Source organism: Lissotriton helveticus, chromosome 7, assembly GCF_964261635.1.
Source record: "Lissotriton helveticus chromosome 7, aLisHel1.1, whole genome shotgun sequence".
NCBI classification, from domain to species: Eukaryota; Metazoa; Chordata; class Amphibia; order Caudata; family Salamandridae; genus Lissotriton; species Lissotriton helveticus.
In genome coordinates this window covers 1,192,977,739-1,192,991,594 of record NC_136068.1, presented here as the reverse complement: position 1 = coordinate 1,192,991,594, position 13,856 = coordinate 1,192,977,739, and the positions used below count along the sequence as shown (strand labels likewise).

The 13,856-nt window shown below is 46.9% G+C and overlaps 1 protein-coding gene across 2 annotated transcripts in view; it reads right to left on the bottom strand.

The window, feature by feature from the left end:
• The window catches only part of ERN1 (endoplasmic reticulum to nucleus signaling 1), a 673,999-nt gene that overhangs the window by 176,478 nt on the left and 483,665 nt on the right, over window positions 1-13,856 (bottom strand). Inside the window, exon 13 of one of the 2 annotated variants that reach the window (XM_078654351.1) lies at window positions 12,892-13,162. In XM_078654351.1, the coding sequence (XP_078510477.1) occupies window positions 12,892-13,162 (271 nt within the window). Of the gene's footprint in view, window positions 1-12,891; window positions 13,190-13,856 lie in introns of both variants that reach the window. The other variant, XM_078654350.1, reaches the window with a different exon arrangement.

Here is a 13,856-nt window from a genome sequence, read left to right as displayed (position 1 = left end):
TAACCCTGGCCACATTGGTGCAAGGTAGAGGCATCAGAGCAGGTGTGTCTCCAACCCGCCCAGTAGGTGGAGCGGCGAAAAGAGCTACAAGGACTATGTGTCTGAAGTGCACCCATAGACTTGGCAGTCTCCGTATCCTTTTTCATTTTTTCGAGGGCCAGATCAACTTAGGGACCAAAAAGATGTTCTTTGTTGAAAGGGACATTCTGGCTTAAAGACGGATATGCTTAGCCAGGTCTGGCACCAAAGCAAAACACTAGTATTGATCCCCCTGTGCAGGACAGGAGATAGCCTTCAGACTAAAGCTCCTGCCCCCTTTTCTGGTGCTCCTCTGGGGGATGCTGGAGGAATTCCTCCATTACGTACCAGTGGTAGACCCTGGTGTTTGTTGTCCCAGAGACCCTGGACTGTAAGATTCCTAGTCCCCAACATCTTTATGTCAGAAGTGTCTTCAATATTGCTCTGCTGCTTTTACCGCCGACATGCCTGGCGGCCTCTAAGAGTCTTTTTAGAATGGAAAGATAGACAGGCCTTGCAACCTTCCCCCCTGTGTTTTGGTGACAAACACAGGTTACAGACCAGATGGAGTTTGGTCTAGGGGTATTTTGTGTGGCAATTCAGGCAGAAACAGAAAGGCACCCTTTCCATCAAAAGCAGGGCCTACTCTGGTGAACCTTGTGTAGATTAAAATGGTGCCCCCGCAGGGAGAGGCACTGTAGGGCTGCGGTTAAAACGCATCGATTTGACTAGTGATAACGTTTTCTGAATCTCAATACACAAGATGGAATACTCGATCGAAACAAAACTGAGCATCAACAGAAACAGAGCCCCGTAACTGTCTCAACCTGGAGCACAGGGACACACGTCAGAACTGGACAGTGGAAAGAAAACGATCCAACAATAGACTCTATGCCCATGCGCATTATCACCAAGAGGAGGAGTCACTCTACGTTGTGATTCGAATTACCTCTTTGAAGAAAAACAACTTGCACACATCCGAAACAAACACTAGATGGCAGGAGTATGCAAAGCATGTGCATCTACAGCCTCACGTCTCAAACTATTATTTACTTATCATATACAAACTGATTCATAATGGGGATTTTCCAAAATAATTATTATTGGCATTTATAATGAAAAACACATGACAAGAGTCACAACTGCAGAACATGGGCAGAGGGATTGGGGGGATGGGAGGGGAATGGGCACAGTACCATTTGGTGTATAGCCATAGGCAGCATCAAAGCAGTTACTCTTTTACATGTGGCTCCAAGCAAACATGGTCAACAGTGTGAACTCAGATCCCCAGTAATACACTAGCATTCTTCAACCAGAGACGTGGGATCAACAGGTTATTCGATCAATGATTCATGTAGCGTGATCTGTCCTGAGAAACACATGCGCCGAGACACCTCCGGGTAGTTGCGCGCAATACAAATCACTAAAACATAAACAAACAAACAGTAATGAAGTACAGAGATCCAACTCAGTAGTTAAGTTAAAGTGTCCGAGGTCTTATATCATATGGTGGGGGTGCTGTGAAGCATGGGGCAGAGGGAGAGCCTCTGGTTCAGGTCCCTGTGGCGAGGTTGCAGGCGAGTCTCTTAGGCACATGTATGCAAGAAACAGCTATCAGATATCTTTGGGGCGAGAGTGCAGAGGAATCAAATCCCAGAAGTTGGACACCACATTTCGTAGCCAGGTGGACAAAGTGGGGGCAGGTTGTTGGCTCCAGTGGATGGCCACTTTGCACTTAGGCAAAAGTAGCTGCACAACAATAAGGCAGCGGTGGCCCGCAGGGGCATCTTTGATGGAGCCAAGGAGGGCGCCAGAATTGTGGAAAGTTGAGCATGGCCTGTAGGAGCGCGGTGAAAGGAAAATACCTTTTCCCAGAACTCTGCCACAGCAGGGCATCCCCACGTTAAGAGAATGAAGGTGGCCTGTGGAGATGCACATTTTAAACAGCAATGAGCCCGATGTTGTAAAGGTGTGTTGGGGTGCGGTAGAGACAGTGTAGGAGCTTAAAATGTATTACGCGCAGCATGTACTTGGGAGATAGTACTGCCGTATGTCCGACATCCATGTGGTGAAGGCTGCAGGCACACTGATATGGGGCATGATGGAGTATAATCTACTGACTAGTTTGCGTGATGATGGGTTTGTTAGCATATGCTCCAAGGCCAGAAGTGTCAAGGGAGGTGCTGAGAACATATTGTGTAGAGCACGGCAGGTAGCTCAGAGTTGGTGATATAGAAGCGCTTCCAAGACCATGGGACGCAAGGTAGCGAAAGTTTCAAATGGGGGCAGAAATTGGTTCTCGGGATACAGATCAGAGAAGGTTGTGAGACTGTGCCCTCGTACATGTATTCTGGCACCCATGTCCATCAAGGGTGGTAGTCGACAGCTGCGCCCAAGTGGAATATATAGAGCATACAGATAAGGTAATTTGGATCGTCTATGCAGACCGTCCCATGCCGAATTCACGCACCCACCAGTATCCACCTCCACTCTAAGAGCCCTGTAAGGTAAGTAAAGGGCAGTGGTGAGTGGCCAATGCACCGTCTGGGCTGCATCAATAGCCACATGTGGGTGGAAGGGAGCTGGGTAGACCCAGTCTTGCAAGTATTGTGCCTGAGCACATAGTGCATAAGGCGTCATATCAGGCACGTCGAGGCAGCCGTGGGTGAGCGGTAGTGTTAGGATCTCCCATTTAATGTGGGGCTGTTTGCCCGCCCAGGTGAGTGCGATTAAGTTGGGAGTAAAGGCGGCGCAAATTTTGGGCTGTTAGACGAGTAGGCAGAATGAGAAAGAGGCGAAAACTATGGTAGGATGACAATCTTTGCTATAGCGATTCTTCTGGCAATCAATAGTGTCAGGTGGGAGCAGATGGGAATGGTCTTCAAGCCAGGACATGGTGACGTCATTGTTAGCTCTCCAGAGATTGTCCACAACTGAGCCAGATCCCTAAGTAGCGTACTGGCTCAGATGCCCACTTGAACGGGCATTCCATAGGGAAGTGCTTTGTGCCACCAGTAAAGGGGAATAATATAGATTGTGGCCAGTTAATCAAAATACCTGAGAATCCACCAAAGCACGTTATCTCACAAGTCAGTGGGTCCAGGTTCACTTGTGGGTTATGAATGTAGAGGGTGAGGTCATTGGCATACATGGAGACCACCAGCCCCCTGGAGATAAAGCAGAGACCACAGTGTGCATGATGTTGGCTGAGCTGGGCCGCCAGTTGCTCCATCGCTATGGCAAAAAGGATGGGCGAGAGTGGGTATCCCTGTTGTGTTCCACAGGTTACTGGGAACGGGCCTGGCAACCTTCAATTGAGCCACAGAATGGCAATGGGCGGGATGCAGAGTAGCAGAATATGGCGAAGGAAGTTTGAGCTTAGGTCTGTTTGCACTAACGAATAGGTAAGGCCACTCAACGGAGTCTAGGGTATTTGTGGTGTCACCATAGGTGAATCGAGGTACTATTATTATTATTATTATTAAACCATTTTATAGCGCGCTCTGCTACTGAGGAGTATCCTGGCGCGGGGGAAAGAACAGCGAAACCACGTGCTTTAAGAAAAGGAATCTCAAGTAGCGCTGTTAAACAGATGAGTTTTTAGATGTTTTTTGAAGACGGCTACATTGGGTGTGGAGCGCAATTGAAGAGGAAGGGCATTCCAAGCGCGCGCCACGACCACCGAAATCGACTGGCCGCCAAGCCTGGCACGCTTGAAACGGGGAAGGGATAGTCGAAACTGAGTGGAAGATCTCAGAGTACGTGTGGGAATGTAGCTAACAAACCTTTTCCTCAGGTATTGGGGGCCTTGTTGGTGGATAGCACGAAACGCCAAAACTAACGACTTAAACCGGATGCGCTGTGCAACCGGGAGCCAGTGTAGTAAGCGCAGCTCCGCGCGGACACTCATCCATCTAGGAATGTTGAATAAGAGGCGGACTGTCGCGTTCTGGATGACTTGCAGGCGTTTTACCAGATAAGAAGGGATTCCGCTGAACAGAGCATTGGCATAGTCCAGCCTGGACAGTATAAGCGCACGCGCAACAGACTCCCTTGCCTCTCTAGGAAGCAGGGGAAAGAATTTGCGAAGCATTTTTAAGGTCGCAAAACAGGTGCCGGTAAGTGTTTTGATATGGTGTTCAAATCTCAAGTCCTCTCCGAACCAGATGCCCAAATTCTTGGCAGGTCTCCCCATCTCTTTAGGGCCTGGAATGTCAGGCGGCCATAGTGTTCTCATGAACGAGGGGGGAAAAGAGCCATAAAAGAGAACCTCAGATTTGTCCTCGTTGCACTTCAGCTGGGCCCTCGTCAGCCAACGAAATACAGCGGACAGACAAAGATGAACTGTAGAGGTATCGAGGTTGTCATCTGGCCAGGTAAACAGCAATTGGGTATCATCTGCATACCCTATGATCTTAGCCCCGAACTGCTCAGCTAGATAAACCAAAGGTGTAATATAGGCGTTGAACAGTAAGGGGCTAAGGGTGGAACCTTGCGGGACACCTGTAAGCAGAGGCTCGGATTTAGAAGCGTAAGGGGGCAGCCAGACCTGCTGGGTCCTGTCAGACAAGAAGGAGGACAGCCAGTCTAACACAACCCCACCAATGCCTATATCCGCCAGCCGGCCGAGAAGAAGCTCATGGGGGACGGTATCGAACGCGGCAGAGAGGTCCAAAAGAATAAGGACCGCTCTGCCGCCTCCGTCTAGACAGTCCCGGATGGCCTCACTCATCTCCAGGAGGGCTGTCTCGGTGCTGTAAGCAGCCCTGAAGCCCGACTGTGCCGGGTGGAGGGCATTGGAAGTTTCGACAAATCTCTCTAGTTGTCGAAATGCCACCTTCTCACAAATCTTTGTGAGAGCCGGTAAGAGAGAGATTGGTCGGTAATTCCCGGGGACCGACCAGTCTAGACTAGGTTTCTTTAGGAGAGGCAGAAGCTTAGCCTGCTTCCACACAGTAGGGACCACGCCCGTCCTCAGGGAGAGGTTCACCATCTGCGTGATCTCAAAACAGACCAGATCCGCCACCTCCGAAAGTACCCGGGCAGGGCACGGGTCCGCAGGGGAACCAGATTTCAGGGACTGGATTAACGGGAGAGTAGTATCCTCCGAAATTTGCTCAAAGACCGTGAACTGCTGTTCCGGACTAGGGCAGAGAGAGGGATAGGGTCCATCTGTTGAGTGATCGGTGGAGAGGGCAGCTGCAAGGTCTTGCTGAATCCTCTTTATTTTGTTGGTAAAAAAGGAAGACAGATCCTCGCACCATTGCAACGAAGATGGATGAAAAACGGCCTCAGCGACAGGTGCCACAAAGCTTTTTACAATGGCAAAGATTTCTTTGCTACTGTTGTCTGCCTTGGCAATGCGCCCAGCATAATATTTTCCCTTCGCACCCTTAATGGCAATGTAGTAATCTTTTTGAGCCAGCCGTAGAGTGGATTTAGCCTCAGGGCTATAGTCCCGTCTCCACGCCCGTTCAAGCTTTTTACACCCCAATTTTAGTTCCCTTAGTTCTGGGGAAAACCAAGGTTGGGAGGGGGTGCGTCTGGATCTCGTAAGCATAGTCTGCCTAGTGGAGGCGGTAGCCGCCAGCTGTAGCCACTCATTAAATTCGCAAACCGCCTCGTCCAGAGGCAGTTCTGATTTAAGGCGAGTGTTATCCAGAGCCAATCTGAATGCGGGTATATTAATCTTTTGGGAGTGGCGAATAAAAGGTGGGGAACAGGGTTCCACAGTCTCCCAGTTGAATCTGACCAGATCATGGTCTGACCAGGTAGTTTTCTCAACAGCCACATCCTGAATTGGGAAGTTGGAACATACCAAGTCAAGCAGATGGCCCCCCCTGTGCGTCGGGGCAGACACCCATTGCTTGAGTTGGGCAAGCTCCAAGATATCACCGAGCCTATGGGCATCAGGTGAATCAGGGACATCCATATGAATGTTCAGGTCCCCGACCAGTAGGAATCTAGGAAAACCCAGGGCCCGTGGGACCAGATACTCTTCCAGGGAGTCCAAAAAACGAGTAGCCAGACCCGGAGGTCTGTATATAAGAGAGCCTCCTAGGGTGAAGTGGGGAGAAGTTGTGATTGAAAAGTGGAGAACCTCACCCCCTATGTCCGAAACCGGCGGCTCAGAAGCGAAGCTCCACTCCTCCTTAAACACAACTGCTAGTCCACCGCCTCTACCCAGGGGACGGTCCGCTCTAGCGATCTTAAACCCTCTAGGGATCGCGAGCTCTACACTAGGTGCGGATGTGCTGGTCAGCCATGTCTCCGTAAGGAACAGCACCTCCAGTTTATCATCCACCAATAAATCAAAGATTTCGGCGGCATGCCTAACTGCAGATCTGGCATTAATCAATCCCGCCCGAATGTTCGTTGCAGGAGCGTCACTAGCTAAGCGTGGAGGGGGGGAGGGTTGAAAGAAAAAACCACAAGAGGGGCATATAGGCATAAGACAGTTCATGTCAGCACGTGTGCAGTGCCCGCTGTTGGCTGGGGGGGCAAGCCTCCACAGATCGTGGTGGGAATACCTGTGGATTGTAGATTTGCCCAAGCCCAAGGGTCGCCGAATAGAATGGCTGGCCCTGGGCCCGTCCGAGGCACGGACGGGCACAGACGGGCCCTCCTTTGGCGCTCCTTCGGCGCGCCCGCTGCGCGCGACCGCTGCGCGCTCTATGGTGTACCATTATTTATCGCCCAAGCCCCTCCCCGAGCTGGACCGCTAACTTCCGACCAGCCGGGTACCGGGCCTCACCAAAGATGGCGCCGCCCGACCTGACCCTCCACAACAAACGGCACAGATGAGCCGCGGTGGACCGGGGTTCAGGGGAACCGGGAAACAGTGCACAAGGTATTTAATCACACAACAAAGTTAAAATGAGCAAACAACACAATTCGTGATCAATTGAGTGTTGAGTAAAAATATTGGTTTTTTTTTTAAAAATGCGCTAGTGAATCAGTGCTGCGGAGAGTAAGTAGGCAGAAGAGGAACCCTCGCAGTCTGCCCGTCTTTCCCCAGCGAGGTCTCTGAGTGCTGCCACCACCTAGATCAGTCGCGAGGAGGCCGAGCAATCAGGGTCTATTTAGCGCCCAAGCCCCTCCCCGAGCTGGACCGCTAACTTCCGACCAGCCGGGTACCGGGCCTCACCAAAGATGGCGCCGCCCGACCTGACCCTCCACAACAAACGGCACAGATGAGCCGCGGTGGACCGGGGTTCAGGGGAACCGGGAAACAGTGCACAAGGTATTTAATCACACAACAAAGTTAAAATGAGCAAACAACACAATTCGTGATCAATTGAGTGTTGAGTAAAAATATTGGTTTTTTAAAAATGCGCTAGTGAATCAGTGCTGCGGAGAGTAAGTAGGCAGAAGAGGAACCCTCGCAGTCTGCCCGTCTTTCCCCAGCGAGGTCTCTGAGTGCTGCCACCACCTAGATCAGTCGCCCCACCACCTAGATCAGTCTACAGGTGGGTATGATCCAGCCAGAGGAGTAGTAATGCGTCAACATATGCTGTTAAGGCACTCTGTGAGCAGACCGTTGTGGCATTGTACAGCGCAGCGTAATAGGAGGTCATGGTGTCTAATAGAGCTTTTGGGGTAGACTGAAGAACCTGCAGGTCGTCCAGCAGTTCAAACACATATGTAGAAGCATGCAGCTTGCATAGTAGCCCAGCAAGTGTCCTACCTGGGCAGTCGCCCTTCTGTATCGGCAAGCCTGTGCCTCTCTACCCAGGTAATGGGTCTCTTGGGTGGCCTCCGCAGGAAAGTCAGCCAGTTTGTCCCGGATCTAGGCGTGGTCGCGCTGTGAAAGATATTCCAGTTCGAAGGCCCGGATTTCTCTTTCCAAGAGGGCAAGTCGCCCCCATATGGCTTTAAGGACCCCAGATTGCTTTGCAATGCACTTGGTGCAAATGACTGCCATGAAGGCTTCCCAGAGACTGGAAGATGAATCGTCGAGGAGATCTTCACGGAATGCAAAATCATGCAGTGCCCCTGGGGGCAAGCGCCAAGTAAAGGCACAGTGAGCCGTAATACAGGTGCTTTCTGCATGTGTAGCATGCATGTGCAGCCAGATGCCTTGCAAGTAGTTGTCGTGCATAATGGTATTAAGCATCAGTGTAGCATGTGGGTGTCTGGATGTTCCAAACCGGTTTAGCTGGTCATTTAATGTAACACTGAAGTCACCTCCCATATAATAGCCCAAGACCAGAAATCAGTGGCCATATTTATATTTTTTCCCTACCCATTGCCACTTTATAAAAATTATTTTTACGTTTGTATACATTTTTTTAAAAATTGTACGAGTACTTCCAAGGAAGCATTGCAGTAGTTAGAAAAAAACATGCAAAAAATGTAATCCTACTGTACTACACCATATTTTATAAATCTAGTGTATTAGGGTGTATTTTCATTGTTTCACATATTTAATTAGTTACACAAATTGCCTACAGCGGTAATACCTACAAATTACCGCACAAGCATTTTTTTTTAAATGAGCATTTTCCATAAAGTGCTGTAAAATATACAGAAAAATACAAATACATTTCGCTACCTAACACTTTAGTAAAGTGATAAAAGGTAGGGAACAACAATGAAACCTACTACTTTCAAATATGTAAGGCCCTAACCCAGAACGCAGGGAAGGTGCACTGAAAACTACATGGCGACCTTTTACGTTTTGTAAAGACAGCCATTAGTCAATCTGATAATGCCTTCTTGTTGGCATGTACCGCTATATACTGTGGTACAATATATATAACAAAGTATTTGAACACTTATGAACTTTTACACTACTTACACCTACTGCCAAAAAATAGTATTTAAACCTCATAATCTATATTTCTGCCACATTACATCTAAATCCGTTCACCCACTTTCATGCTACATCTGTTTCAAGTATAACACTCAACGTCACTCCAGTCTATGTCACTCCACTCGCTTCAGTATACCGCCACTCCACTATACACCACTGCACGTTAAGCTATTATACTCTATGCCTCTTCCCTCTACGCCACTATACTTTACACTATTCTAATCTATGCCACTCCACCACAGAGTGCACCACTCCCATGTAAGCTATTCCACTCCACACTATGCAACTCCACACAATTCCACTCTAGGACACTCCAATGTAAGAGACCAATGTAGGGCACTCCACTCTATGCTATTCCATTATATGGCATTCCACTCCACTCCACATTATTCCACTCCACATTATTCCACTCTACGCCACACCAATGTAGGACACTCCAATGAAGGTCATTCCACTCCACTCTATGCTATTCCACTGAATGTCACTGCGCCAATCCACTCATACCACTCCACTGCACACAACCCCACTCAATGCCACTCCAAGCGTTTCCAGTGTACGCCACTCCATGCCACCCACCCTACTCCACTGTTCTCTGCTCAGCACTGTACTTCACTCAACAAGTCTATGGCCCTTCACTCTACCACACTATACTCCACTATATAGCACTCCACTGTACAACAATGTACTTCTATTAATGGCAGTCTACAGCACACTACTTTACTCTATAGCACTGTAAGACACAGACACTATACGCAACTCCCTCTACGCTGCTACACCCACTATACTCTACTCTATGAGACATTACTCCACAGTTCTCAACTACTGCACTACTCCACTCTATGTCACTCCACACTATTCCACTCTAGGACACTCCAATGTAGGAGACCAATGGAGGGCACTCCACTCTACACTAATCCACTATATGACATTCCACTCCACGACAGTCCACTCTGAGTAACTCCACTCTACCGCACTTCACTCCACACTATTCCACAACACTCCACTGTTCGCCACTCCATAGTATTCCACGCTATCCCATTCTACGCCACACCAATGTAGTACACTCCAATGAATGTCATTCCACTCCACTTTACTACACTCCACTCTATGCTGTTCCACTGAACGCCACTCCACTCCAATCTACGCCAAGCCACTCTACATCACTCCACTGCACACCACTCCACTCTATGTCACTGCAAGCTATTCCAGTGTACACCACTGCACACCACTCCACTATACTCTATTCAGCACTGTACTTCACTCAACAAGCCCCTTCACTATCACACTATACTCCACTCCATAGCACTCCACTGTATTTGTATTTATATATTTTTTAAATTTAAGCGCGACATTCATTCCAAGGGATATCATGACACTAGGATAGACAGAAAAACAGTTTAGAGTGGAATGTGGTGCGTGCTAAGTACATCGGGTTTAGAGCCCATGATCCGAGGACATCACTATTTGAGTCCTGCGAAGAACAACGTCTTCAGGTTCTTTCTGAAACTCATGTGATTTTCCATGAGACGAAGCTCTAGCGGAAGTCTGTTCCAATTAGTAGCTGCCAGGTCGGTGAAGGAGCGAACCCCTGTTCTGACTCTTTTGATGTGTTTAATTTTGGCTAGAGAGAGGCTGCCAGACCTAAGGTCACGGGAGGGAACATAAAATTCCAGTTTGCCCAGCAGTATTCTGAGGCAATGCTCTATGTGCATAGCATTGGAGCTTACACTTGGATCTTTGTCTGATAGGCAGCCAATGTAATTCTTTCAGACAGGCCGAGGAGGAAGAGTACTTAGTTTTATTACGAACCAATTTGGCTGTACAACAATGTACTTCTTTAATGTCAGCCTACAGCACACTAGTTTACGCTGTACACCGTAAGACACTCTACGACACTAAACACAACTCCATCCACGCTGCTCCACCCCACTATACTCTACGAGACATTACTCCACTGTACTCCACTACTGCACTCTGCGCCACACCACTGTACACCACTCTATGCAACTCAACGACAGTAAATTCCACTCCACTATCATACTGTACCACATGCTGCTGTATGCCAATCCACTGTCAACACTGTAATCCGCTCTGTGGCACTCAACAGTATTACACTCTACGACACTTTGACACTCTACAAGACGCCACTTCACTCCAGTGTGCTACAATCCACTCCATTCTATAACACTTAACTCAACTTAACTCAACTGTATGCTACGCCAGTCCACTCTACACCACACTAGTCAACTTTCCGCTATGCCACTCCACTGGACTCCACTCCACTTTACTCCATGCACAACACTTTTCCCCACTCTATGACCCTGTACAATACTCCACTCTACACAACGCTACTACAGTCTGCGTCACTACACTACACTTTACTGTATGCCACTATACAACACTGTACTACCATCTACTACACTCTATGCCCCTACACTCCACTGTAGAACACTCCACTCTGAAAGTTTCCAACATTATGACACACCACTCCACTGTACAACAAGCCACTCAAATGTGTTAGTTTACTCAACTCTACATTTGACTACTCTCGTACACGCTATGCCACTTCACTATACAACAAACCACTGCACTCTATGACACTTTAGTCCACTGTACGCTATGCTACTCCTCTAGACTCCACTCTACAACACTCTCCTTCACTCTACAACACTCCACACGACGACACTGGACTCTACAATTTGAAACACATTTTTCTAACACTGCCCTGCCCCCCAAAAAATACCCAAACCAACATTAAAATGTATTGAAAAACCAAAGGTTAAACTTTTGTTATACTTAAGGAAACTTCACTTTCTATACAAACTACACACACATTACAAGTGCTAAAGTTAGCTATACCTGAAATTTGATAATTGCAGTTCGGGCAGGACTGTTCCCACTGAAGCCGAATTTGCATATGGCAAAAAAATGATGGGTTAGGATGCAGCCCTGAGTACTTTCCAGTGGCTGAGATTATTTAAAGCATTCCATCAATCATTTTTTTGTACACATCTAAGAATGTTAACGGTCACATATACAGCAATTATACACAATTCCTTCTCCTAAAATAGAGGATTCCAAATGGATAAAGATACTGTATCTTCAAGGGGTATGTTGGACACGACCTTTTCAAATACCAATTCAGTATCTTATGTGCCAATGAAGGTGAGAATGTATTTGCAAAAGAGGTCCCCTTGACACCCTGCCCCCTTTGTGAATGTAATTCTTAAACTTTAAGAAAAAAGAAACTTTTTTTTAAATGTAGTCCCTTTTAACTTAAAGGAAAAGGGGCTAAGTTTGAAAAATAAAAATATGCTCCTCCATTTAAAAGCAATTACAGAAATGACTGTCTCCTGAGCCCGGCAGCTAACATCCCTGTGATGTCCTACAATAGTAGCGCTCTCCAATTTGCAACCTACTTCATAATATTTATAAGATAGATCGAATTGCGACCCAATATGATTCGGAATTTTAAGAAACTGCTTATTAGTACATACATAGGTTCTTAAAATTCTCTACTAGTCAAAAAAACAATACTGGTTGCAATTTGCAACCAGTACTTTACAACCAGTTATTCATACAGCTGGCCTCTAATTTACTTATCACAAGACGATCAAGAAAAGGAAACCATTTATGCTTTGGTGACACTTGAGCAAGACTTGAGATTAGGAATCCAAGTGTTCCAAACAAAGTTAACTCCGCCAGCCTAGAGTCCTCGTTTTACTGTTAACTCATCCATTATACCGCTATATGAACCACGCTAAACGAAGCAGGACTCCAGTGGGCTATGGAATGCAGTGGCATCTAGAAAGCAATCTCACCTACTGCCTGCCCTCCTCATATAGGTGGATAGCAATGCAGGTTATGTGAAAACCTGCTGAGAGTATATGAGAATGATGATGAAACAATTAACTGCGAAAGAAGGTGCTATACAGCAATATAGGTTAATCACATTTCTTTTTCAACATGCTCACACTTGCTAGCAATTATGTAGTAATTCTGGTATTGCAAAACTTACTAACTACTATAAAACAGCAGGAAAACCAGATTAACTTTACCTCCATCTTCTTGTTCGCTCGAGATAGTGCTGCCAACTTCTGATGCAGAGACATTTGAAGGCACTGAGTGGTTGGACGCTCTAGGAGAGATGTTTGGAGTGCTGGTAGCTGAACTTTCTGTGCGAGCACCAGATGTGTCAAAGAAATCCGGATCGTGCGCAACATCAGTGATGGGAATAAAAGGGACATTTTGCTGCTGCAACAGTTGGATCTTCTCCTCCAACTGCTTCTGGAACTGTTGGTTCTGCAGTTGATGCTGCTGCTGAACAGTCTTCAAATTCAAACAAACAGCTTTAAACTTCAAGCAATGTTAAGAGACAAAGATGAAACCCACATTAAATGTCATGTGTTAGGAATGAACACTGAGCTTCTAAGAATCAAAGTTGATACACAAAATCCTGAGCCCATCCCTGATCAACAGGACTATAATCACACTCCCCTTAAGATTTCTGCCTAATGATGGGGCTAAAGGTCTATATTTAGGGGTTGGCACATAATATAACCTATCAAAATGTGATGGATTTTGCATCCATTGTATTCCAGTTGCTATAGGCTATAGTGAACTTGTAATACGGCGGACAGAACATCCACCACATTTTGATAGAGTATCCTTATCGACCAAACTCTAATTAGGGCCCAAAGTATCTTGCACAAAGGAAATACCACAAGCTGACCTACACTGCCACAAGGAATGTTGGAAAGCTACATTAAACTGTTACTTACCATTACATGTTCCTTTTCGGCCTTAAGCTCTTTTTGCACATGGATAACAAGCAGCTGTATTTCCGACAGAAGATGCACTTATCAATTTCAAATGCTAAAAAACGTTTTGCAGATCTGTAGATAGTTTGGAGCTAGGCTGGCATCAGCTAAACAAAAAGCTGGAATAAGAATGGATCATCAATAATAATGGGGTGTCCCAGTAACATGCAGAACCTGGGGAATTACAGCAGTATAGAAGCAGA